The sequence below is a fragment of the Anguilla rostrata genome, chromosome 1 (genome assembly GCF_018555375.3).
Source record: "Anguilla rostrata isolate EN2019 chromosome 1, ASM1855537v3, whole genome shotgun sequence".
NCBI lineage: Eukaryota > Metazoa > Chordata > Actinopteri > Anguilliformes > Anguillidae > Anguilla > Anguilla rostrata.
The window spans coordinates 49331947-49357278 of record NC_057933.1 but is presented as its reverse complement, the minus strand read 5'-3'; the positions used below and the strand labels follow the sequence as shown (position 1 = coordinate 49357278).

General features: G+C 44.5%; 3 protein-coding genes across 9 annotated transcripts in view; 2 read left to right on the top strand and 1 right to left on the bottom strand.

The window, feature by feature from the left end:
- virma (vir like m6A methyltransferase associated) overlaps positions 1 to 8623 on the top strand; it is a 34072-nt gene extending 25449 nt beyond the window's left edge. For both annotated transcript variants that reach the window (XM_064339980.1, XM_064339989.1), the window contains exons 17-24: positions 1374 to 1506; positions 1865 to 2020; positions 2917 to 3077; positions 3188 to 3284; positions 3403 to 3569; positions 4697 to 5043; positions 5134 to 5280; positions 8121 to 8623. In XM_064339980.1, the coding sequence (XP_064196050.1) occupies positions 1374 to 1506; positions 1865 to 2020; positions 2917 to 3077; positions 3188 to 3284; positions 3403 to 3569; positions 4697 to 5043; positions 5134 to 5280; positions 8121 to 8371 (1459 nt within the window). In that variant the 3' untranslated portion in view covers positions 8372 to 8623. The remainder of the gene's footprint in view (positions 1 to 1373; positions 1507 to 1864; positions 2021 to 2916; positions 3078 to 3187; positions 3285 to 3402; positions 3570 to 4696; positions 5044 to 5133; positions 5281 to 8120) is intronic.
- A 142-nt stretch (positions 8624 to 8765) lies between these two features.
- Positions 8766 to 24827, bottom strand: rnf41l (ring finger protein 41, like). 6 transcript variants are annotated; one of them, XM_064340108.1, is made up of 9 exons: positions 20217 to 20355; positions 16660 to 16872; positions 15614 to 15835; positions 14852 to 14991; positions 13901 to 13927; positions 13020 to 13182; positions 11198 to 11318; positions 10302 to 10591; positions 8766 to 9818 (listed from the first exon to the last, which is right to left on the bottom strand). In XM_064340108.1, the coding sequence occupies exons 3-8, from the start codon at positions 15817 to 15819 to the stop codon at positions 10337 to 10339; spliced, it is 912 nt and encodes a 303-aa protein (XP_064196178.1). In that variant the 5' UTR covers positions 15820 to 15835; positions 16660 to 16872; positions 20217 to 20355; the 3' UTR covers positions 8766 to 9818; positions 10302 to 10336. The 6 variants fall into 6 exon arrangements, with proteins under 6 accessions (XP_064196178.1, XP_064196149.1, XP_064196138.1 ...); XM_064340079.1 differs by lacking the exon at positions 20217 to 20355 and adding an exon at positions 24736 to 24827 and having other exon boundaries at positions 8766 to 10591; XM_064340068.1 differs by having other exon boundaries at positions 8766 to 10591.
- The window catches only part of rad54b (RAD54 homolog B), a 28491-nt gene continuing 23692 nt past the window's right edge, over positions 20534 to 25332 (top strand). Inside the window, exons 1-4 of the mRNA XM_064340129.1 lie at positions 20534 to 20625; positions 21515 to 21564; positions 21759 to 21915; positions 22075 to 22249. Of these exons, the coding sequence (XP_064196199.1) occupies positions 20617 to 20625; positions 21515 to 21564; positions 21759 to 21915; positions 22075 to 22249 (391 nt within the window). The 5' untranslated portion in view covers positions 20534 to 20616. The remainder of the gene's footprint in view (positions 20626 to 21514; positions 21565 to 21758; positions 21916 to 22074; positions 22250 to 25332) is intronic.

The window sequence follows — 25332 nt, the reverse complement described above, 5'->3', positions numbered from 1 at the left end:
GTATTTTTGTGAGTTTTTGTTGTAGAATTTCTGTGAATTTGGATTGTAGTATTTCTGAGCGGGGATTGTAGTAGTGTATCTTTGAGTTTGTATTGCAGTGTATTTCTATGAGTTTGAATGGTAGTGTAGTTCCGTGAGTTTTAATTGCAGTGTATATTTATGCGTTTGAATTGTAGTGTATGTCTGTGGGGCCTAATGCTGCTGTGTGCTTTAATGTTTTTACTGCAGCCACATTGCTGCTTTTGTTGCGCTGATGCGCTGGTGAGCTGGTGGTGAAGGGCAGCTCTGGTGAGCTGGTGGTGAAGGGCAGCTCTGGGGAACTCCTTCATTCTCCAGGCCATTCTCTCTCCCAAAGCCTGTCACACTCAGGAGAGCCTTGCCTGGCATTTGGAGTTGTGTGCCTGTATTGTGTCTGACACTTACCTCCACTGCTGCTGCTGCCTTTACCTGTCAAAGTTATTTGTGAGGCCAATTCTGAGCAATTTCCAATTAAAGCAATGATGCCTGATCTTAAGATTGATGGATGTGCCAGGTCGATTAGCAGTGTTTTGAATAAAACATCACATTAATCATATGACCCACCCTAATGTGATGTAATGGACTAGCATAATGGGCTTATGGGTTAACCTTCAGTCCAATTTCAAATAATGTATTCTTTCTAGTCATCTTATTGTTTGTTTATAACAGTTTTTAGTTTGAGTAGTTTTTCTTATCCTTTTGGATATAGTTTTTTTTTTCAGTTAACCAAATAAAATAATTCAGAGCAGTGCTCTGGAGTGTTTCTGTGAGCGTTAAAAGGCCTAGCCGTGCTTGCAGAGACAGGGCCCTCGTACCGACGCTCTCCTGCAGGCCCCGCGGCTGTCGGGGCTGCGCAGCTGAGGCGTTTGGCTGCTGACTGCGGTGTAATGAGGCCGTAAATCCTCCAGCGTGCGTGTCACTCGCCAGCGCCATTTCCATCTCCCCTTACGAGCCAGATTCTGCATCGGAAATTACACCGATCACAGACGAAACCGCGCAGTGCGTGGACAGAGCGCTTGTTCCTGCCTCGGATTTCTCTGTTTGTTCTGTGGGAGCTTTGCTTTGTCTTTAGTTGGCAGTCTGTGTAGCTTTCAGAGATTGATTGGCTTTGTCTGGCATCTTTTTCAGAGACGTCTTGTCATTATTTTGAATCTGTGTAGTTTTGATATTTGCCTTGGGCTTTGTCTTGAATCTGTGTTGTTTTTAGAGATTGCCCCGGTACATGTTTTTGAGAGGTCATTTGTCTTTATCTGAAAACTACAGTTTTCTGCGATTGGGACGTGAATGATGAAACAATTCTTGCTAAGGGCCCAGTGGTGACCCCGGTGACCTCTGCTCTCTCTGTTGCCTGGCAGCGCTCTGAAGAAACATGGGATGGCGGTGTGTGCACTGCTCAAGAGGGTCATCTTCGCCTTCAACAAAGAGTCAGCTGAGCTGGTGTCCGCCCTGCTGGACTTCCTGCGGCAGATCCTCAACACGGACTCCCTGGTAACTCTCCCCTCCACGCTGCACACTACCCAGGGTCACTGCACAGTCAGGTTTAAGCACACTGCACAGTCAGGTTTAAGCACACTGCACAGTCTGGTTTAAGCACACTGCACAGTCAGGTTTAAGCACACTGCACAGTCAGGTTTAAGCACACTGCACAGTCAGGTTTAAGCACACTGCACAGTCAGGTTTAAGCACACTGTACAGTCAGGTTTAAGCACCCTGCACAGTCTGGTTTAAGCACCCTGCACAGTCAGGTTTAAGCACACTGAATTCTTAGTCTTGGCCTGATTTTCCATATATTGTAACACAAGACGTATACGGCAGAGGTGTAAGAGTGTCTGTGCGTGTGTCTCAGGGCTGCTGTGGGGACGATGGCCCCAGCCCCATGGAGGTGGACTGCGGGGCCCCCTCCCGCTCTCTGGCCCTCAGCGCTGCGGACATGAAGCAGCTGCTGCAGTGGAAGGACGACTCCCTGGAGCACCCGCTGCCCGAGCTGGAGAAGCAGATCGCGGTAAGTGCCCCCCTCGCCCGGTAGGGCCACCAGTACAACCAGTACTGCCCAAAAACTGCGTTGAAGGATAAACAGCTAAAGGGAGAATTCCCCCAATTTCATTAAGACAGATTTTGCCTCATGTTGTACTGATAAATACCAAATATATTCTGATCTGCTTTCATAAGCATAAAAAGTCCAAAGTTTTTATAGATCTGTTATTGCTTAGTAAAGCTGGTCTTCCACTTTGATGTTGTAATAAAATTCACATCATGTAATCGTAGACACAGACGGAGCCGTCCTTCAAAGTAAAGCCTGAAAGATAGAAATTTTTATTTACTGAAATGTACAGTTTGTCTCGACTGCTTCACCATTAGAGTGTTTGAATGATAAGAAGTACTTTTGTGTAGAATTTTACCTCTTTCTTGGTTTAAAAAACCTAGAGGATTTATGGCTGGAGGTAATGCGAGCACCGGTTTTATTCAGCTGTCCAGCATTAATGCAGACTCATATTTTCCTGAAGTTCTTCCCCAAAAATTGCTATCCTCAGCAGTTCAGCACGAGAAGAAATAAATGAAAAATCAGAAAGCGGCTCGGTCTCTCATGGCTGTCAGCAAATTCCTACGGCTGCCGAAAGGAGATTCATATCTCAGCACAGCTGTGTCTCAGTCCTCATCCTTACTGTCTGCTGTTTTTCCTAACGGCGAATAGAAATGGCAGCCATTTCATTTTGACAAACCATTTGCGCAATCGTGATATTGTTGCGCAGTACCTGTGTGTTATTGGTGTTGAGTTCCAGCAGCTGGTGCTGTGTTGAGCAGCACAGTTGACAGTGTGTGTGTGTGTGTGCGTGTGTGCGTGTGTGCGTGTGTGCGTGTGCGTGTGCGTGTGCGTGTGCTTGTGTGTGTGTGCCACAGGAGTACTCTAAGGAAGACGACTCCTTGGAGACGCTTCTTGAGAACGTGGTGGGGCTGAGGCAGATGCTGGAGAGCGCTGGGGACACGCCCCCAGCCCCCGAGCAGGAGGCGGAGCCTACTCTGCCGGCCCCCGACAGCCTGCAGGCCCAGTTCAACCACAGGTACCTTTCGTCGGTCAGAGGTCATCACGGTTACAGGGCTGGATGGCAATCTACAGTTAAGTGAATGTTAAATATTATACACACAGTACTTACCGATCCCTCTCCCACAGGACTGTGTACGTCCTCTCTGACGTGTTTGATGACCAGCTCAAGGCCCTGTGGTTCTCACCTTTCCAGTCCGAGGACATTGACACAGACCTGGATATGGTGAGCAGCCAAGTGTGTTTGTGTGTTTGCGCTTGTGCACAATATGTGTGTGCCTCTGTGTGTTTGTGTATGTGATTGATGAGCTGTGTTGATGCTAAGCTGTGCTCTGCGCCTGCAGGTGAAGGTGGACCTGGTGGGGCTGGCGGAGGAGTGCTGTCCAGACCTGGATCTGAAGGCGGAGCTGGAGCGCTCCTTCCTGATGGAGCCCTCCTCTCCCGGACACACCAAGGCCCCCAAGGGCTTCAAACTGGGCAAGCATAAACACGAAACCTTCATCACATCCAGGTTTGTCCACAGAGAGCGCTGCTGTCTGCCGTATGCACACAGGCACAGGGTTACATCATTTACACAGGGACACTGTTAAATCATTTACGCAGGCACAGGGTTACATCATTTACACAGGGACACTTAAATCATTTACACAGGGACACTGTTAAATCATTTACACAGGCACAGGATTACATCATTTACACAGGGACACTTAAATCATTTACACAGGGACACTGTTAAATCATTTACGCAGGCACAGGGTTACAGCATTTACACAGGGAGGCGGTTACATCATTTACACAGACACAGGATTACATAATTTACACAGGCACAGGGTTACAGCATTTACACAGGCACATGGTTACAGCATTTACACAGGCACAGGGTTACATCATTACACAGGCACAGAGTTACAGCATTTACACAGGCACAGGGTTACAGCATTTACACAAGGAGGCAGTTACATCATTACACAGGCACAGAGTTACAGCATTTACACAGGCACAGAGTTACAGCATTTACACAGGCACAGGGTTACAGCATTTACACAAGGAGGCAGTTACATCATTTACACAGGCACAGGTTACATCATTAACACAGGCACAGGGTTACAGCATTTACACAAGGAGGCAGTTACATCATTTACACAGGCACAGGTTACATCATTTACACAGGCACAGGGTTACAGCATTTACACAGGCACACATTTAAATCTGCCGTCTGCCGCATGCACACAGGGACCGGGTTACATCATGTACGTCAAAGCTTCCTTCAGAAATCTTCTTGTGAATGAGCTGTCATGTTGTCTCACACACAACCTCCTTTAGCGTAAGTGTCCAACGGTTGTAAATATTTTCACCCTAAAGGCTGTGTTATACACTTCTGCGTAGCTTGCGTGATTTGTGTTGTGTGTGGCACTCACGAGAACTTTTCTACTTGTGCAGCTTGTTGCACAGGTTACGCAGGCCGTGCTTTTAGATTTCTGGCTATGGAACATTTCCTCTTCCTCTTCCTGCAAGCATAGCTGCCTCTGACAGAACGTGACTTAAATCCCTCTAAACATGAAAAGCCCCTAATGTAGACAGCTGTAGGACCCCAGGGCCTCACACTGTGTTCTCCCCCCCACCCCCACCCCCCCGCAGTGGGAAGGGTGATTACGTGGAGCCGGCGAAGCGAGCGCACATCATGGCCCTGCCGCGGGGGCGGGGCCGCGGGGCGTTCGGCCAGCTGTGCCGCCCGCATGACATCTTCCGCCAGCGCAAGCAGAACACCAGCCGCCCGCCCTCCATGCACGTGGACGACTTCGTGGCGGCCGAGTTCAAGGACATCGGCCCCCCCGTGGGGCTGCTCCAGCCCAAGCGCGTGCCCAAGGGCTCCCCGAAGGTGCCCACGCGGGGCCTGTTCACCGGGAACCGCGGAGGCCGCGGGGCCTTCCACGGCCAGACGCGCTTCTTCACCCCGCCCGCCCCAAAAGGGGTCCTCCTCTCCGGTAAGCCTGCGTTGCGCTAGCCGCCGCCGCCGCGCGTTGTCGCCCCCTCGGCTATCGGGTCTCGGCTGACCGTCGCCCTGTCTGTGTTAGGGAACTACAACCGGCGGGAGGGCGGGCGCGGGTCCAGCTGGAACGCCCAGGTCACGCCCGTCACGCACCGGGGGACGTACAACGAGGCGAGGGGCGGACAGAGCAACTTCGCCAGAGGGCCTCTTCCCTCCAGACAGCCCCCTGCAGGTAAAAGCTCTACCCCCGACGCCACAGCTCACCTGCTTATCTGCTACACTTTAAACCGCTGAGCAGAAAGCCTATGCAGGAGTTTGTAAAAGCAGCAGGACTCGTTTCTGAAATGTAAGAAATGTAATGTAAGAGTAGGGCTGGGTGATAGCTACCTTTCCCAGTTATTATAGAGCTAACGAAAACTTGTAGGTATGTGAGTTTGCTGACATTTTTCAAGGTGGAACTATAAGTTACGAGCTTTTAGTTCAATCTTGAAATACGTCAGTAAACTCTTACAAACCTACTGGTTTTGGTTAGCTCTATGGCTAGCTCTAACATGCATAAGTAGCTTGAGTTAGCTACTGTTAGGTAACTAAGCTACTTAGCTAATGTTAAGTCAGCTAATTAATACTAGCTACCATATTTCGCTAGTTTGTTAGCTTGCTTGTTGAATAACAATGCTAGCCAATCACACTTCTTAAATCTTGTTTCAATTTCTGGTTTTATTTCAATGATTTGAGGTAACATATTTTCTGTATTGAAGTCAGTTTTCCAAATACGTTTCCCTTTTTTATTTTATTTTATTTTGCTGCCATTTTGTACACATTTTCTTCCTGCATCTTGACAGTGCAATAATATTTGATGGCAGGTGTTCGCATTGCCAAATGTGATCATTGATCAGTTTTTCTTGATAGCCATTTTATTTTTAAACATTTGTTAATTGAACATGCATTTATAGTGAGTGCAATATATACTATATTTTCAAGTATTTTAAGTGAGCTCTTCATATTTCAGAAAGTGGTGGAATTCAGCAGAATAATGAGAAACTCTTTTTGCATGGTTTCCCTTACTCCTTAGAAGTCTTCAGATTTACAGAAGTAAAATCAGTGATAAGCTTGCTCAAAGTGCTCAAATATATTTTCAGATTTTAGCAGCCTTGCAAGCCTTCAGCTTTGATAGCTGAACACTGAAACTTTTTCCTTTTTCACGTTCATCTGCACAAGTTTATTTGATAGACCTCAGTGCCTTATTTCTGCAATGTGCCTACAGCATTTCTCTCTTCCTCATGTCATTTCCTCCACACAACTGCAATTGAGTGATTGCAGTTTCCTACTCTTTTGGAACGAACTTGAAAAGTGCCTGAATTGGTGGCATAGCTTCATGTGGGAACTCTTGTTCCAGAATTGGCCTCTGACTTCACAATTGGCTGTGGATGCTTTTTTTTTAATTTCACCCTGTGGGTTTCTCTGCTCTCCGAACATTTAATTATTCCCTCACATTATTACAGTATAATTTTTTTGCACAATCAGTTCAGACTTTTTTCTCTTGGGGCTGGAAGTGTACTGTGTTGACATTTGGAAACAGGCCAGAGAACACCTCTCTGGTTAGCTTGAAGAGGTCTGGAACAGATCAGCTTGAAGTTTACACTGCCATCATATGGTCTGTGGGGGGAGAAAGAACCTGAACGCTTCTATGGTTTTCTCTTTTGTCCATGAAGCATTAGCTGGCGATATGTTTATATGAGTATAGATTCTTGATTGGTAAGGAGGACAGTGCTATGACCAGCCCAAGATGAGATGCAGCAGTTCCATATAAGAAAACGCACGGTATTCACTAAATAAGTTAAGCTTGGATTCTTGATTGGGGAAATTGCTCTGAAGTATACTGTAGTTCACAGTGCAGTGACGTGCAGGCAGTGAATCGCTGACTTATCACAGGGGATTTTTTGTCCCAGGTGTGTTTTTCTCAATGTGAAACTACACCCTGTGTGTACATGGGGCCTGGGTTCACCTCTCCTCCAGGCCGCAGACATTTCCCAAAACCCAGGCGCTTGCCACCCGCTTTCCCCGGTCAGCCCAGCGATGAGAGCATCGTGAGGCCTTTGTCTGCGCCGCCCTCCTCTGTTTATTTTTCCCCACAATGCCTTTCAGCGGCCTTTCTGCCAGCGCTTTTGTCCAGAGACGCGCTCTCCCGGCCGAGCTCATCTCCGCGGCTCTCCCCTTTGTTCCCGCCGAGCTCGCCGAGGGCCCCGGGGCCGTTCAGGTGTTTGCAGAGAAAGGGCGCTTTTCCGAAACCGGAAAAACCAGAGCGGGCCCGGCGGAGGGGCGGGGCGGGGCACCTCCCGAGCCTCGCACCTGCGCTCCGCCGCCCCGTACCCGAGCCGCCGCGGCTCCGCGTTGCCACGGCGACTCTTTCACACGGGGGCAGGCAGTCATGCTGGAAGGGGCTGATTGTTTTCCCCTGATGTTCTTACTTCCTGAATCGGCCACGACCGCAATGGTTTTGTAATCAGAATGGAGGGGTCACTGCAGAGGAGCTGGGTTTTGAAATTATGTCTTTTGGTGTGTTCAAGTGTGATTTCAACGCTTTTGAAAAACACCCATTGGGATTATAAACGTGACAATTACTGAAACAGGCCAAAATATTACTCATAAGTGTATGAAGAAAGGTTATTGACATTCGTAGACTCGTATCCTGTGTACATGAATTGAGTTAAGAGCGCCGTCATTGGGACATTGTTGGTACTACATGTTGTGTTTTTTTAGTGTTTGACAGCTGAAGTAAATGTACAGATGTATGCTGCACAACTGTTTTTTTTTCCCTGAGTGATGTTCAGATTATTCTGTTTGAGAGCAAAACAACACATGACTTTCCTCCAGAGGAAGTTCAGCTTAGTCTATGTTTAGCCGTGCATGACCACATTTTTATGAAACAAAAAGCATTTGGACTTGAGCACATGCGGTGTGATGTGCTTGGTCAGCTGTGAGCTGTGTGTGAGATTTTAGGCCATGTTATGGTGGGTGTCATCTGGCCTGTATCTTCCCCTCACGGTCGGGCTCCTTGTGCCGTCCTCACAGGTGGCTACCGGCTGGCTCCCAGAGACAGGGCCCCGCGGGGCCGCGGCACGGGCCTGTCGTGGCTGAGCGCGGGCGGCGGCGGCGGAGGAGGAGGAGGCGGAGGTGGAGGAGGCGGCGGCGGCGGAGGCGGAGGCGGCGGCGGGGGCGGAGGCAGCGGGGGAGGGGCCGGAGGCGGGGGCTCCAGGGGGAAGTTCAGCAGCGGAGGGAGCGGGGGCGGCCGGGGGCGGCACGTGCGCTCCTTCACCAGGTAGGCCCGCCTGGCGGGACAGAACTGTGGACACAGCGAACAGACTGCTGCCGCCAGCAACCAGACCCCCCCTTCCCCCCCCCATCCTGAAAGGAACGGGCGCTAAAAGGACCAATAACAAATTCATCGAGCTGTCTGTGGAGAGCTCCAGACTCACTTCCCGTGGTTTCCGATGACAACTGCTTTCTGTTGTGTTGTTTTTTTTTTTTGTTTTTTTTAACGTGTTGAAATTTCAATAAAAATTATGTAAGTAGGACTACTTTGAATTTAATTTTTTCTTCATTATTTTGGGTTCTGAGAATGACTGCATGGTGGAGAACTTTTAATGACTTCCTAAAACTGAGGTCAATATTACTGGAATCCTCAATTTAAGCCAGCAGTAAAAACAAGAGAAAGAATTGGGTGTGGTTCAGTTTATTCAGGCAACATTAAACTGTAAATATGACAATCAATCAAATTCAGTCGCTACTCTTCAATCATCTGTAGACAAAAATATATGCTCATTTTAAAAGTGCAAAGTGAAAACCTGTTGGTACAAAACATTCATGTGACACTAAATATTTGCTGTGTAAAAACAGGAATTTCATTTCCTCTGAAAACCCATGTATTTTGTCGTCATAATCACAGATGCATGAACTATACTCCACACGTGGAACAGTCATGCAGCCAGATTAATTTGCTGCATTCTATGGTTCTCTCAGGTATGTTTGCACTAGTCTCCATTATCTATCGGTACAAAAAAAAAAGTACCATCTGTGGTATCAACCACATGCAAGACCTCTGACTAGGTGCAAGAAATTCAAATATGTGCCTTACATTTAACTTTAAATCTGATAAATGCTGGACATAAATGTTGAAATGAGGAGTAATCGTGCAACAGTTTTCCTCTACATTTAAAAAAAATGGTTAAATACACAAAATTTATCTACAAATTTTATTTTAAGGTTAGTATTTTGCATCATATTACCTTACACATTGCATAAGTTCTTAAATGTGCATTAGTTTATCCCTGACTAAGGTTTTCCATAAAGACTAACGGTAAAATTGACTGAAATGTTTTCAAAGGTTTTGAGCTGAGAAAGAATGCAAACCGCAAGCAACATACAAAAAATCTAAAGCATTCACCTAAACAGGATTAAAAATACTGAAATCAGGACATTAGACTACTTACTGAAGGATGAATACATATATAAAATAAAATGATTTCATCACAAAAACGTGTGGATAGTCACAATAATTGTCATGCTGATTATAGTAACAAAATGATCAATGCACTAAAACTTAAAGGATACTGGAATGCAATCAATGCAAAATGAATGTGCATGTGTGTGAGAACTTCTTTTGGATTCAAATGGCAGTGACAGCAGGTAATTGAAATGGCAGTTATAGGACATACTTCTCCCAGGATTTGGAATCTAATCTTCATTCACTCTCGGGTCCACTGGAAACTTCTTGGAATGCAGAAGAAATGTCATTACTTCTAATGAAGATAATTTTACGCTAGATTATACAGACGCACCACATTCACCACTGAATGGCCTGTATTCTGTGCATAGCAAATAAGACTGAAAACAAGGGTGTTCTCCATCTGTATGAAATGTGCTGCCATGTCTGACTTAAAAGATACACTGCTTTCTACACAAATGCTAAGTATTTTATTTAAATTCTGAACCGAATGAAACCATGAAGTACCTCAGGTACATAACCTCATAAAAGCGTTCCACATGGCCCTCAGTTCAATTAACATTTATACTTAAAAATACTTCAAAGTTTTAGTTTTTACCCAAAATAACAGTTCATAGTTGGCCAATGACTAGAATGTACTCCAAACTATATGCGAAGGTGAAAAAAACTTGCATTTCTTTTCTAAATTAAATATTGACGTTGACTGAATCCACCCCATTGTTTCAGTGAAATGCCAGCCAATCAGACACCTGGTATTTAGCGTGTGAAAGAGGTGCTTGGCGTGTCAGATGACGGTGACCTCGCGGGACTTCCTCTTGATGCAGTCGACGGTGAGGCTGCGGGCGCTGCCGGGCTTGCGGAGGCCCTCGGCGGCGGGGTGCGGGGCGGGCGTGGCCGGGGCCCGCCCCTCCTTCTGCAGGCTCTTCAGCAGCTCCAGCAGCTCCCTCTTCTCCAGCTCGGCCTGCTCCAGCTCCTGCCTGTGCAGACGCTCCGCCCCCAGGAGGGCGCGCACGTCCGACATCACCCTCAGGAGCTGGCCCTGCGCGCACACACACGCCCGTGCCACGTCCCGTTAGCCTGGCACTGTCTGTCTGTACTGCCAGTCTGGCAGACCCCCCAACAGGGTCTGCTGCTTTACATTGGCACTCAGCATTTAATTTATCACTTAAAGAAGCTGACGAGCCAGTAAGTCACTTCCCCTGGTTTCTTGGGGTTAAACTGGTTGTGAAACGAACAGACTGTTGCTCTCCAAGACCAGGATTCAGGACCACTGATCTAGGGAATTCCTTGTGTGGCTTGATCTCTGACCATATCCAACATCCATCCACTGAGTATGTCATTAACACGTGGGTGGAGACACTAAATGTTGTCCCTCCCTGATTTGAACCAATCAATATTTTTCAGGTATGTTGGTGAATTACACACACGTTCACTAATGCCAGCAGATGCCACATTTGAGTGTGAGCAGTCACAACGTCACTGCAACGTCCCAAATTCAGACGCCGACCACAACCTGTAGCATTTGCGCCGTGTACCACACGAGTGACCCAGGCTGCAGGGAATCCGTTCAGAATCGACTTCAGGACCCCCCCAACGTCTCCCCCGCGCCCATCCCTTTGGGCCGGGGCGGCCAGCCGGCCCTTACCTTCAGCTCCTCCACCTCGTTCTTCAGCAGGCTCTCCTTCTGCACCATGTGCCTCCTCTGGGAGTCCAGCCTGGACTCCATCTCGTGCCGCACCTCCTCCACCTTACAGATCATCTCAGACCTGCAACACAGGGCGTGGCTCAGAAGGCGCTCAGTATGCACTCGCTGTGCACAGGGAATTATCACACTCTGTTCCAACAGCCCCCAATTGCCACGCCACCCCTGACAAACTAATCTGCTCCCCTGACTGCCTACGCTGCTTTGATGTACTGATGAAAGGGATAAATCGATTGTCACTCCAGCTTGTCATTCAGGCATCAGGCGTCACTGAAAAGGTATCTGAAACAGCACGCAGGAATTAAAAGCAGTTAAGATTTTTTAAAACGTGGTGAAGAATTAACGTCAGTCTCTGAACCCACAAACAATGCTTCTGAAAATAACTAATTACAACTGACATTAAAAGTGTCCTCAATTTACTTCTGTTAATTTGCGCCCCAAGCACAATACAAATTTTTATCCAGCCTGATGGATTATGTAGTTAAATACCGGTTTAGCTTCCCTGAGACAGTTTCTCCGAAACGTGCTTAAGAAGCATCAGCATGCATAAGACGTGTTGAATACACCCTTTTTCCTCTTTGCATGGAAATTATCTTCTTCTGCTCTTCCTGTTAGTCTTCGCCTCAGCTGTAACCTGTACAACCCATTTTATTTGCTGTCTGCTACTTTACACCAGGCTGGCCAGTGGAGGATGGGCTCCCCCTCTATAGCCGGGTTCCTCTCGAGATTTCTTCCCATTGGGGGGTTTTTTCTCACCGCCATTTGAGGGTTCTCCTCACTGAGTTTTTTTACCTTATGTACCCGCTATTTGGGGGTTCAGGCCTGGTGTTTGCTCTTTTTGCTCTGTCTCTTGCCTTGCTACTCTGTAAGGTGTCTTTGTGACAGTTCTCTGTAAAAATGAATACATACAAATATGTATTTATACAAATAAAATTGAATTGAATTGAAATAATATACTCATAGACATACATTTCAAGTACCTGTAGGACTTTCCCATAGAACATTAGCAAGAGGCCTAAAACAAAGATCAGTGTTCCAACTGACACCTCAGTCAAATCTAATTAACTAACAGCAGCTGGAACAGAAACCCTACAGCAGTGTACCCAGTGCACAAACACAGTGCACCCCCAGGAGCCTGGTGGAGAAACGCCTCTGAAGAGTGACAGCAGGATGGCCTGCCCCCAGCCTGAGGGGAAGAGCACTGATGAAAGCAGGAACACCGACACGCAGCCAGACTCCACACGCAGGGGCCGGGGCACGGTTTTGTCCTACGTTTTCATGAAATGGCATTCTCGCAAGTTTCTAATGGGGCCTGTCCCACCGTTTCTCAATGACCTGGCCTTCAAGCATCGGGGTGGAAACTGATCTGTGCTCCATTTACTGAACATTCCACCAAGAGGGCAAGCAGTGAGAACAAATCTGCAGATATTCAGGTCTTAAGATCGTTTACTATCCTTTAGTCTAACAAGGTATTTACTGCCCTGAAAATTTGACCTTCTCATCATAAGCCAAATCATAAGCACAGCAACTTATAATGAAGAGATCATAATTGCATCCACAAGTTAAATGAGCATCAGTGCCAGACCTGGGTAATTGCAACATTAGTTAGTGCAACATAAAACAATAAATCCCAAATAATTTATGCCACCCTACAACCGTACGAATCAGATTAGCTAACATCCATAAGCATCTACCATGGATAGTGTACCAGGTCCAAATCTCCCAAAGGTGGGTGTGGAATCAGAATGTACTGGCCTGCACGTACCGAAGGAGCTCCAGCTCCGTGCGCAGCTCGGCCACGCAGCTGTGCTGGGAGTCGTCGCAGCTGAGGATGGTGTAGCCGCAGCCGTTGGGACACTCGCGGCTCCGGAACTCGCACACCGACAGGTGGGCCTCCAGCGTGCGCCGCTCCACTTGCATGGGACACCCTGAGAGAGAGAGAGGGACACGGCTGAGGGGATATTAATCATTTACACGGTCACACACACACACACATGCATGTACGCGCACACACACACACACACACACACTCTCTATTAGTCAACCATAACTCAAAGGGACCATGGTTGTGCAAGAACAGAGAATGGAATGTTAAAAGGACACACCTATGCATTTAACACAACACATCCTCATTTTTTCCCTCCTTTTAAAGCGCTATAATAGAACTCCCATCCAGTGGGAAGTTTCATTGTTTCAGTTGCAAGACATTGCCAAGAGTTTCATGCCTACAGCTATCCGATGTCCCAAAAACTCAGCAGACTTCACATTGATACACTGATCCTTTTCTGTAACGCACTTTGTTCACTTTTTGTTGCTTAGGCTAAGCGGTGGAGACACATATCATTCTTTAAAGGACAATGGACTTGCAATCTCGAATCTTGCTGCAACTGTGCCTGGAATTTTTATATAAAACAAAAGAAATGGCATGCAAGGTGTTCCTGTTTTCAGCTTATGAAGACTGATTCTGTAGGTATGGGTCTTGGAGCATGGCTGTTTGCTGGCCCTCTCTGCAGGGACCGTTTGACTTTAACACTCCTCCCTATCTCTGCACAGAGTGAGGAAGATTTGGACGAAGCAGCACACCACCCCACATCACTCAGCACTCCGGCGCTCTGAGCCCTGAGCGCTCGGTGAACATCTACATACCACATCGATAACAGAGGTACTCTCCACCTGGCAAAGAAACACAGGTCACACACACATCTTTTTAGAGTCCCCACTCCTGCTAGCAAGAAAATGTGATACTCAAATGTGACACCAACATGTTCACTCGCCCATTTTTCCTTCTCAAACGATCGGCTAAAAATTAAACGGCTATAATGCACGTCGTTCGCGATGAAGGGTGAACAGACCCCCTGCGGCTCTAATCCCATTGGCCAGGTGTTCCCCTCCTGGAGGGGGGGGGGGTTTGTACGCTCCACTGGGCCCTGGTCCTCAGGGACCTTCATAAAGAATTGAGGGGAAAAGGACCTGGTTGTCCCGCCCACTGGTTCTTAGTCACTTTGTCCTGACAGAGTCAGTGAGGCGGCAGGTGGCCAGTCGGATGTCAGCTGTGGCAGTTTATATGTCAAGAGTTCCACTGATCATTAAGCACTCAAAAGCTCTCTGCATGACCATGTATTTCAGTGGCCATGAAGTCAAGCCAAAGGACGCACTAGGCGTTCAATATTTCACAAGGCCTTCTCTTGCTGGCTGAGCAAATAACAAATAAATGCTTGAAGGTTCCTTTGAAATCTAAGAATAGTATCATGGAAGAGCAGACTGTCTCCAATAAGGATAAAAGAGCAGCTTAGTTGCCCAGTAAACTATATGAAACAATACTGATAGTTTACCGTGCAATTTTCATTAAACATGTGATTCTAATTTGAGTTGGAATTTAAACAATTTGAGGTTTTCTGGAAACAGTCTGTAATGATTTGAAAATACAAAACAGGGAAACAAATGTTGAGCTGCTGGACCAAAATACCCCCAAGTAATTGCATAGTTCAGACTTTTAAATTATTTTTTAATTATCCACCATTAATAACTGACATGATTTGTACATGTGAATTCATCCGTGCTGGGTTGTGGATGGTGTGTGGAATGGGGCCTCAGTACCTGTGTTGGTGCAGGCCACCAGCCCGTATTCGCACTCCCTCTCGTGTCGGTCCACAGACTCCAGCGAGCACACCATCTCGCAGCCCTGGTCTCGGTTCCGGCACCGGATCTGCAGCCGGCTCAGGTCATTCCGCATGTACCTGCAGCCAGGGCGAAAGTCAAAGGTCAGGGGTCAGACCAGGGCCTCGCCTGGCTCAATGTCAAATCAGACAAACTTTACCCTAAAAGGGGTCTTAGTCTTTGAGGCTCAACCAAAAGGGGGGTTGTTTGAGTCCATCCAGGGATGGAACACTTGGTGCTTTTTGACTGCAGAGTAGAATGGTGGACATGGAGCTGGGCTCATCACTCAAAGTTCAGTTTCCATGGCAGTGGAAGCCTGTCTTTCCTCCCCTGAATAAGGAAATTCACTTCAGTACATACTCTGCCCTATAACGGAAATGCAGAATATGTCATGTGTGCACCGCATGTTGCCTTTAAGAACTGAATCTGCTCATTAAAGAAATCAAGAGGAAAAGCAACCAAAAAACAAAGCGGTCTTCCTTACTGCATCGTAACCCGATCTGGGGTTAGAGGAGGGCGATATACTGACTGTAGTTACCCGAATAAGGATTTTACAGAGGATGGTGGCTTTTTGACTATATTCACCTGAAGAAGGATCATTCGGAAGGATGAGTCTTCCTGACCGTGTACTCACCTGAAGAAGAATTCTACAGAAGAATTTGCCTTCCTGACTGTCTACTGACCTCCCGACGGCACGGTTACCTGAACAGGGGTCGGAGCAGGGTGACGTCGAGCGACTGGCGGTCCTCAGGGCAGTTGTGGTGGTGCACCAGCCAGCCGTGAATGCAGGAGCTGCAGAAGGCGTGCTCGCAGGGCGCCTGCAGCGGGTCCTCCAGGACGTCCCGACACACGCAGCACAGCAGCCCCTCGTTCACGTACCCCACGAACCGCTCAATGTCATAGCCCATCCTGTCTGACACTGGCCTGTGTACGCGGGAACAATGGCACGGGTGGAGTGGGACACAGGGTAGCACTCTATGGTACCACAGATTCTACAAACTCGCCAGACACTCAGCTGCAGGTTATTAATTATTGGAAGCTGTATCTACCCATCACTCAAGCTGAAACAATCCAACTGAATGGGTGTTCAGAAAATCTATTAAGAGGCATGATTAGGTATAATACTGTGGCAATTGATGTTCAGTTCTCTAATACATCACCTGAAGCTCAGGTAGTTAAGTAGCAGAGAAAAATAAAAGTTAACACAAGAGCTGAGTATCTTGTGAGTCTGAAGAATATGTGGTGGTAAAGCGATGTGTACATGCTTTCTTCAAAACCATGGAAATTATGATCTATATCATGCTAGCTACCCAGCAATTCCATTTATAAACAAGGATTCATAGAAGCTTGTGGCTACAACTAAGCCAATGGAACCCAATGTGAAACTTTCAAACAAATGCTCAGGCATCCTATTAATGCAGACTTATCACTATACTGTGTATCACACCATTTTAAGTCAAGTGCCTATGCCATCCAGTGGCAGGAACAGTAATGTGTTGGTCACACACTGGTCACACTGGTTTTGCTAACTGTTTTCCACTTGCATGGTGTTGCAACTTTGAAAGAGACTTAGCATTATAAAAAATATATACAGGCAGCAGGATATCAACAACATTTCATCAAGCACAAGACACATCAGTCTCATTTACAGGCCACATGAAAGTTAACTTAACCACCCACAAGCATGGCCGGGCACAACAATGTAAATGTTCCAAAGCAAATTCAGCGGATTAAAAACAGCCTGGTACCTGACGGAATCGGCTCTGTTCCACCCTCCTCTCCCTCTTTGACCTCAGGCTGCGCTTCCCCCAGAACCGGAGTTCCCTCTGTCCCCTCTCACTGATCCGCTTTACCCTTCTCTCCAGCTTCCAACTGCCGCCCTGCACGGCGAGACGGTGACCAACGGTCCAATCAGCTGTTGAGTTTCCTTAGAGACGGCAAGTCAGGGCCCAGGCAGCCAGCTGTTGGACAAAGCAAACAATGAGACAGTGTTCACAGGAGAACCCCCCCCCTCCCAGCTCCCTGCCCCTCAGGCTCCTCTAACTGGTAGGTTACATATCAGTCATATACACTCAGAACCACCAGCCTCTACTTGCTGCAAGACACTGTGCCTGATCTGATGCAATCAAGCCAACATCATTTATCTTTAAAAGTGTGCATCTAAGTAAATGGTCGGCCATATTCTTTTGAGGTGATTATATAACCACACCTGCAACTGAACTTATGGTTGCACAAAGGACGAGTCAGGTGCCCTTTTAAACAGCACCACCCTCTGGCACTCTACCACTTTATTCTGATCTGGATACCAGCCAGAACAGAACCCAGACTGTAAAATTCACAAGAAACTGACACTGTTGCTTCTCTTAATGTTTTTATTATTCATTCACTGACTTTAAAAGGCAGCTGGATTTTAGAAATGAAGTTCACTGAGCTATGTTTTAAAGTAGCTACTGATTTTTGTCCAGGAAATGTAAAGCTCAAACTTAACATGTCATGTGACAATACTTTTTTCCAGAATGCTGAGTGCCCTTTAAATTTCAGTAACCACTATGCAAATGTGTTTAACAGTTGCCGAGCAGAAGTCACAGCCAGGGTGACTCTGCAGGAAATACTCAAATTGCACCTTTTTACTTCACAAAATGGTGCACTGTAAATCCAGTCTACCCCAGGTTTCACAGTCCTTCAGACTGAAATGGCACCGGGAGTTCCCTTCTCATTAGAGAGCCAGCTCATAGAGAGCATGCAGTCATACTCTCTGTGAACCCCACTGCAGCTGAAGCTTTTTTCTATTGGAAGCTAACCGTGTTTCTATCTGATCATTAATGTTGGAAAAAAATACTGACCCATCTGAACCATATACACTCCTTTAGGAGAAACTTCTGAGTACAATTAAGTTAATGCCCCTTTGCATTGCTTTATTCAGTGATTGCTAAAACTATATTTAAAACATTAAGGGAGAAATACTGAGAATTGCAATGTCATAAATGTGTGTAAAAGTCTTTTAAAGTTCAGATCAGATGGATCAGTGGTTTTACTGTTGCCATCCATTTATCACATAATATTTAGGTGTAATATTGTGTGTTTGCATTGACACACAAACATGGCAAAGACTCCTGGGAAACACACACCACCAAGGTACGTTTAAAATAGCCTGGTCATATGAGACCGCATAGCAGATGGCACCGCCTAGCAACAGGAACTGAAATAAAAACTCCATCAGGTATGCAGGATAAGGACGCACAATTTCCCATCACACTAAAAAACCATACTACCTTCATAACTAGAAACTCAACAATTGAGTCTTTAATTAAAATAACTATTAAAATCCATGCATCTGAGACTACCAGTGTCAAATAAAGACATTACAATGTTTCACTTGACTTATTGCTGGTATCTGCTAGCTACAATCTACAGCATTCCCAAAGACTAAATGCCTTCATTTTAATGTAGTCACTTTATGCAGCTCTTAAATTTGAATTAAACTTCTGCTTTAGTAGCACTGGCCTAAGTGAAATCTTTCACAAGTGGGTTTTTAATGAGGAAGCATCACCAATGTTACCAAGCAGAGGTGCATTCTTTCTAATACCTGTTGCATGGCAACCCATTCAAAGGAAAAAGACCAAGGCAACATTCTGAAGTGGGAGAGGGTTATAGCCCAACACACACTGAGCACAGTGATGAATGTGCCCAGTGACAATTATTTTGCTCCCTTTTCAGTTTTCCAGGTACTTATTCCCTTGTTGGCCAATGAGAAAACATTTGACGGAAAATTTTTAAACAGAGTTTAAATTTTTTCCCATGCACAAGAACTGTTTCTTAATAGTGTAAGCCACCCAACAGCCCTTAAATACCTTTTATAAGTAAAAAATATCTCAATCAGGATTTACTTCAGGAGGTTACCTATATAGACTGTATGATTCATGACTATCTATGCCCAATGTAACACAAATACCATTATGAAATCTGGGTATTGCCATATGCTGGAGTACAAGATTTTCACAGATTGTTTTAAAGGACCTCACGTGGGCAAATCATAACGATGTAAATGGTCCTATTGACAAGGGACAGTTTATCAAAAATAAACAAATATGAATGTGTGTGTGTGTGTGTGTATATATATATATACATACATAATACATATATATTTAATATATGTTACACTTACCATTTTGAAATAGCAAACTCAAATTAACATTTTTCTTATAGTCCCTTTTCTTATAGTGTTACATGAAGAGTGAAGTGTTACTATTTTCTTCTGCCTTCCATTTCAGCTGACACTGTATTGCCTTAACAAATCTGTGATATGTGACATGAGAACACACAAAGCCCCTTAGTTTGTAAGCAGTCTAGGTTTAATGTAATTTGCAGTGATCTCATTTGCAGTGATCTTATTAACTTCAATAGATAGAAAACACTCACATATTGCCATCCCTGGGCACATCAGGTGTGAACTAATTAACCTCTTATCCCCATCACATACAATATACAACAAAGGCAGATATCAAGAGTATTTCACGTGTTTACGGTGTAATGTCACCTTCAATGGAACCTTTTCAATATTTTTGACGTTTACATTTTGGTGGATAGTATAAGATGACAAATTAATATTTAAAATATATAAGATTATGTTTTAAATAACAAAGCGTGGTCGAATATCCTTGATGGTTTCCACTGCACATGTATTTGACTGGATTAACGGATTACGCCCTCAATTTTTGGATTACGCACTCGCTGTCAACACCACATTCATACTGTAACTTGTCAAATATCAAACAGCACGGTCCACAAACGCCTGTACCTCAGTGTCTGTAACACCATCACTATCGCTATAGTACGCGATCCAACTAAATTAGCTATCCAACAGTAACAAAAATTCGTTAGCTAGTATTGCTTGGTACATTTTATTTCGGAAAGCTAGCAACCGCGAACACACGACTATGTCATACATTTCGCTAACTATGAAGTATTCATGACAGCAGTATGATGTTTAGACCATTTAAGACAACTGACAAAAGTCTGTTGACAATTTTGCTTTAGACTAGTATTAACGTTAGTACTGACTACAGCTTTCTGAAGTCGCTGTCTGGCAGGTAGCTAACTTTAGCGAATTACTTTCAGATAACTTGCTGGCTAGTTAACAATCAGATACATTAGGAAGTAGGCTACTCTAGCAACCTACAGCAAACTGGTGAGTCATTTTCAAAAGATTGCAAGTCACCAATCAAAGATAGGCTTACACAATTAACCTTTTCATAGGTAACTGAAAGTTTTCTCGTGTGTCATTGTTGTGATTCACCACACTCACCCGTTACTGTCCCAGTTTCCCGATGCCAGCTGTCCAGTGTTTACCATTATACCAGACATCACCACTTGCCGTAAAGGTCCACGAATAGTCGTGAAATTTTAGGTAGCAGGCTAGCCTTTTAGTTGCTGTGGTTTTATTTGATGCACGTTTAAAATTAAAACAACAACAAAAAAATGATCTTCATAGCTGTAACTAAAACACGCAGAGAACACACTCGGTTCCGAAAATATTGTGCTTTACAGTTTAGCAAGCTAGCTTTATCTTGCAGTGTTTGTTTACATCGCCATATTAAAATCGTTCCTCTTGCGACGTAGCCAATAGAAAGTTACGTTACGCCACGCCGCTTTCGCGGGAGACTTGATGTGGCTCGCGGCCGATCAAGAAAGCCTTGCTCCAGCTAATGTTAGAGGTATGTTTGGTTCATATTGGTATTTTATAATGATAGTGAAGCATTAAGGTTTCCATCATATTCTATATAAAAATAGGTTTCCAGACGTATAGTGAGTAACGGTAATAACCGTGTGATGATGTTAGTCATCATTTCTCATGTTTCCTCCCGTGTTGAGCTCTGCAGCAGTATCTTTAGCTGACTTCTGCGGAATAGTTGGTTTGCTAACTTATATATGATGTGATTAAGCCGGGCTAGCAACGATAACGTGAACAACCAGTTCTAATTCATAATTCAGTTAGCGTAACCAAATTTGCAAGTGATTCGGGGTGCCCTGTAAACAGTTTATAGCTCATTATGTAGTTGTCCGAACTGGCCTGGGTTTGGGAAAATCTTATTATTGGCAGCTAGGCTTAAATTTTAAGTTAAAACATAAATTACGAAACGAGAATGTGATTACCATACCAACTGCTCTAGGAATCTTAATCTAAACGGAATGCAAAGTGGAAGGATTCAGTTTTGATGAACGGTAACATTTTTGACATGTCACGTGAACGTAGTTTGGGTTTTAATCTAGCCAATGAACCAAAATGTGTATTAGGCCGCCTAGTTGATATTGTCACTTTTTAATCGTATTCATTCGAAAGTATGGCTGACATTTTGGACATATTTCTCTTTAAAAACCAATCGTGATTCCGGCGGAGATTATGATCATAGCAATGATTGTTAAAAATCTGTCGTTATTATTAGCCTAAAATGGTCGATTTATTGTTCGTTGAAGGACAGATATAATTACAAGGAAAACTGATAAAACTTCTGTTAAAAACTGGTAGTATTGCACACGTAGTTTTTAATTACGGCTTAATGTCGCTGTACAAACTGTTGCCTGAAGTGTATTTTCTTGTTTTAGACCGCAAACCGCCATACCTGCCATTGTAAAGCAGGTTATCAGAAATTTCGGTAAATATCTAAAATGTCCTTCATTTCACTTAAGTCACAAAATGTATTTAGAAAAAGTCATGTTTATGAGTGATGTGACATGAGAAGTGGATTTGCTATTCAGTATTTGATTCCCTCCAAAGGCTACAAGGTGTGCCATTACCGTTCTAGTGTTAAAGGGCATCGACTGACCTGCACTCTGTCTCCCTCCCTAGCATCATGCGCCGATCGGGAGCTCCCAGCCAGCAGTATGGAAATGTGACCAAGAGGCCCAGGTTTGTTCCCCCGGGGGCCACCCAGTCCAGCCCAGGTCCCAGGCCAGAGCCAGCAGCAAAACAACCTCAGCCCATGGCATGCAGCACAATTAACCAGGTACGACATTCATCAATCCCTTTTTGTCAATTATTTGTACCTGATATCATTCTCCTGTATCAGGTTTAACTTGATTGTATGTTCTTAGCATATGCTGTGCATCAGATACCTTATTATTGAAAGAAGTTGATTGTTGAGTATTTTTCTATTCCTTCATAGGTACGGAAGTCTGTTCCTGAGCAGAAACGTGAAGCTTCTGTCCTGTCTAATGCACTGGCAAAAATTCTAAATGCTGTTCCACTGGGAGAGTCCAAAGAGAATTGCACAGTGCTGCAGAATTGCTCCCCTTTACCCTGCAGTGAGCAGCATCCCCCAGAGGACAAACTCAGCACTGGTAAGACTAACAGGCTTCTCCATTCCGCTCTCTTCTTGTGTTTATTGGTATATGCTGCTGTTTGTGGATTGGTTTACCTCCAGAGTTAGTGCAGATGAGTGTTGAACAGCCACACTGCGTTACAACACAATAGCCCCAATTCCTCATTTGAAATGGATTGTGGGTGATGAATTTTACCTCAATACTCACGTCATAGGATGGTACAACCTCAAATCTGTGTATAGTGAAATCAGATGCAGTATCAGATGTTTTTGCAGGGGCTTGTCCTCTGTTCAAGAAATGATGCTATTCAGGATCTATGTGGTGTTTGAGTGATGTGGAATTATAGGTGGATATGTTCTTTCCCTATGCAGCTGTATAGGCATTGATTCCTAGAATTTCAGATGCAAAATGGCTACTCCATTAAATTCTGAATTCAGCATCCTGTGAGAATTTCCTCCCCTTGAAGAAATGTTGTGATTATTTATTAATAGTTACCAACTTGCACTGTAGGTGTGGTGTGCAAACCTAGTCCAGGAGTACAGCTGTTTAGTGGTAACTATAAATAATAATTTTTGTCTTGAAAGTAACTTATTTAAGATGGGTTTAAATAGCTTTTTGGTGTTTAATTGAGAAATCAGTAGAGCATTTTAAATTGTTAACTGTTGTCATCTTGGTCAGTTGTTTGTAGCTGGGTCTTGTTTTATGGAAGACATGTTATTTGTTGTGTGGTGTCTGAGCCTTGTTGCAGTGTTGTGTCCTTTGTGAATTCATCCTGGCTTTGTTCACCAATTTTTGGCCAGTTCTGGTGCCTTGATTAACAGGTATATTGTTTGCAAAGAGTGATTTGCTGTGAGTGAACAGAAATCAATTTCAAACTGAATTTTGTTTCACGGATTTACACACAAAATTAATTCAGTGTGTATCAGGTTTTGGTATATAAAAATGTATTGCACATTCTAAAGCAGAGAAGAAGCAAATGTGGTCAAGCAAAGGGCTTTGGTACAGTATGTGGTATGATACATGGCATAATAATATATACATAAATATATATATTGGTTCTCATGATATTCTTATGTTTTTTGAATAACAGCTCAGAAAATGTACCCTATGAAGCAAACTGGCAAATAGGACATTTGAAGTTTCTGAGTACATTTGAGCACTCACTTTACAAGTGTTGAATGCTTTGTATTTTTGTATATTGACATTAGCTTTTTTTACATTCTTGCATAAGGGGATTCTGTCATGGAATAATCAAATACAAGTCCTGCAGTATAATCACAGCCGTGTACAGACTGGCTAGGCACATGAAATGTTCTGTGCATACAAAGATATCATGCCCACAGAAAAGTACATAATATATTGAAATGTATTTATGTATGTATTTAAAGGGGTATATCCCTTACACATGTCAAAGCAAATTTTAAAATCCTTAGCTTCTGTGATCGTAGCTCTACGTGTTGTGAAGTAACTGGATGACCACTCAAAACAGCATGGCGATATAGGCTCAAGGTTCATGTCTGAAGTCCACATTGCATGGTTAACCTTGGAACAGGGAGGGACAGGAGTGTGGTCGTTACGATCATAGTTCAGGTCTCGGATTCAAAACAAACACTGTCTTTTGATTACTACTGATATCTGACATGTTATTTTTTTTAACCGATTGTACAGTATAGAAGCCGAATGTGTGTAAAGATTGGAGTTCAGGCATAACTTATTCTTGAATTCGTTACCATTTATAAATGCCGTATTTAGGAAGTCGGCAGCAAAAATGCATCCGCAAAAGTACATTATTACAAGGCTTGTAATAAGTCCGTGGAAACAGAATGGCTAATGCAGAGTAATGTGCACATGATAAGTCGTGCTTAATTTCTCCAGTTTAGTTTTGAACTATTGAGAAATACAGTACGTTGCCATTTTTATCTCGTATTGTTTGACTGCATTAGTTAAATCTTGATTAATGCAGACGTATCGGTACGCGCACAATGAGCCTCATGGCTGAATTTTGCTTTGTACAAAAAAGTATGCGTCGGTAACCAAACAAAATAATATAAACGTCAAACATATCCTTTCATGTCATACTAAAACGTTTCAAAGTACAAAACGATTGAAGCCTCCACACATTAGACAAATATTCGCCAAGGGTCGACTTGCCCCTGAAACGTAAAAAAGGAAATGCCCTTGCAACGTTAATCGATGTTGGGTTAGACGAGCGACAGCAACGCTCGCTATATATTAACGTAGTATAGGTGCAGATTAACTTAATACTGAAACTTGAGCTTTGGGTGAAACCTAACCAGCCGAGTAGAAACGCGGTGTGATTGACAGCAGGTCCAGCATTATGCAGATGAGCGTGGGTGCTGCAGCGCCAGCGCGAGGCAGATTAGGGCTGTGTTCGGGATCAGTAAGCACACAAGCTCTGCCTCTCCCTCCCGTACTTCAAATTAAAAGCAACTAGTGTTTGCCCGCGTGCACTTTCTCTTCAGTCTAACACGTCGACCACCTACCGTACGGACTATTTTCCTTCTTATTCACTTTTAGACGCCGCGTCGTTTGTTTCTTAGCCGTGCATAACGTTTGTTTGGCGTTTCAGTTTCTCTTTGTGCAGATAACCGTTAGAGCGCTGCGGTACACACCTCTTCCGCACGCGCTGTTTTAGATCTGTGGGCTAACGTATTTGTAACCAAATAAGAAAATTATTCGCCCGTTTTTCTTCAAGCACAAATATTTAGCGCCTACTTTGACATGCACATGAAAAAAGCAAAGTGCGCTTGCTTGGTTTACAATTTAATAGAGTCTAGATCTGTATGTAGGTCAGGCTGGGTTTAAGCAGCTTTCCTGAATCTGCGTCAGCTTAAGCTGAAAGGAATTTCAATAAAACCCTCCCTAGTAGGCGTGGGCCTAGATGAGGCTGGCCTAGTTAAGCCTGATTTCTTTTTGTGTGTGTGTGTTGTGTAACAGAGGGGAGAGGGACTCCTGTGTGTGTGCATGTATGTGTATGTTTATATGTTTGAGAGGGGGGAAAGAAAGGACAGGGAAGCGATTTAAAGGTAGAGCTGGAGAGAGGAAGACACCAAAACAAAACAAGACAACAACAAAAAGAG

Excerpts from the sequence above, each read along its gene's own strand:
- rnf41l (XM_064340079.1), bottom strand. The coding sequence starts at position 15,819 with ATGGGCTATGACATTGAGCGGTTCGTGGGGTACGTGAACGAGGGGCTG. Across the intron at positions 13,928-14,851 it reads GGTGGCCTGCACCAACACAG|GTGGAGAGTACCTCTGTTAT; the intron begins GTACTGAGGCCC and ends TTTCTTTGCCAG. Across the intron at positions 11,319-13,019 it reads ACGGAGCTGGAGCTCCTTCG|GTCTGAGATGATCTGTAAGG; the intron begins GTACGTGCAGGC and ends CCTGTGTTGCAG.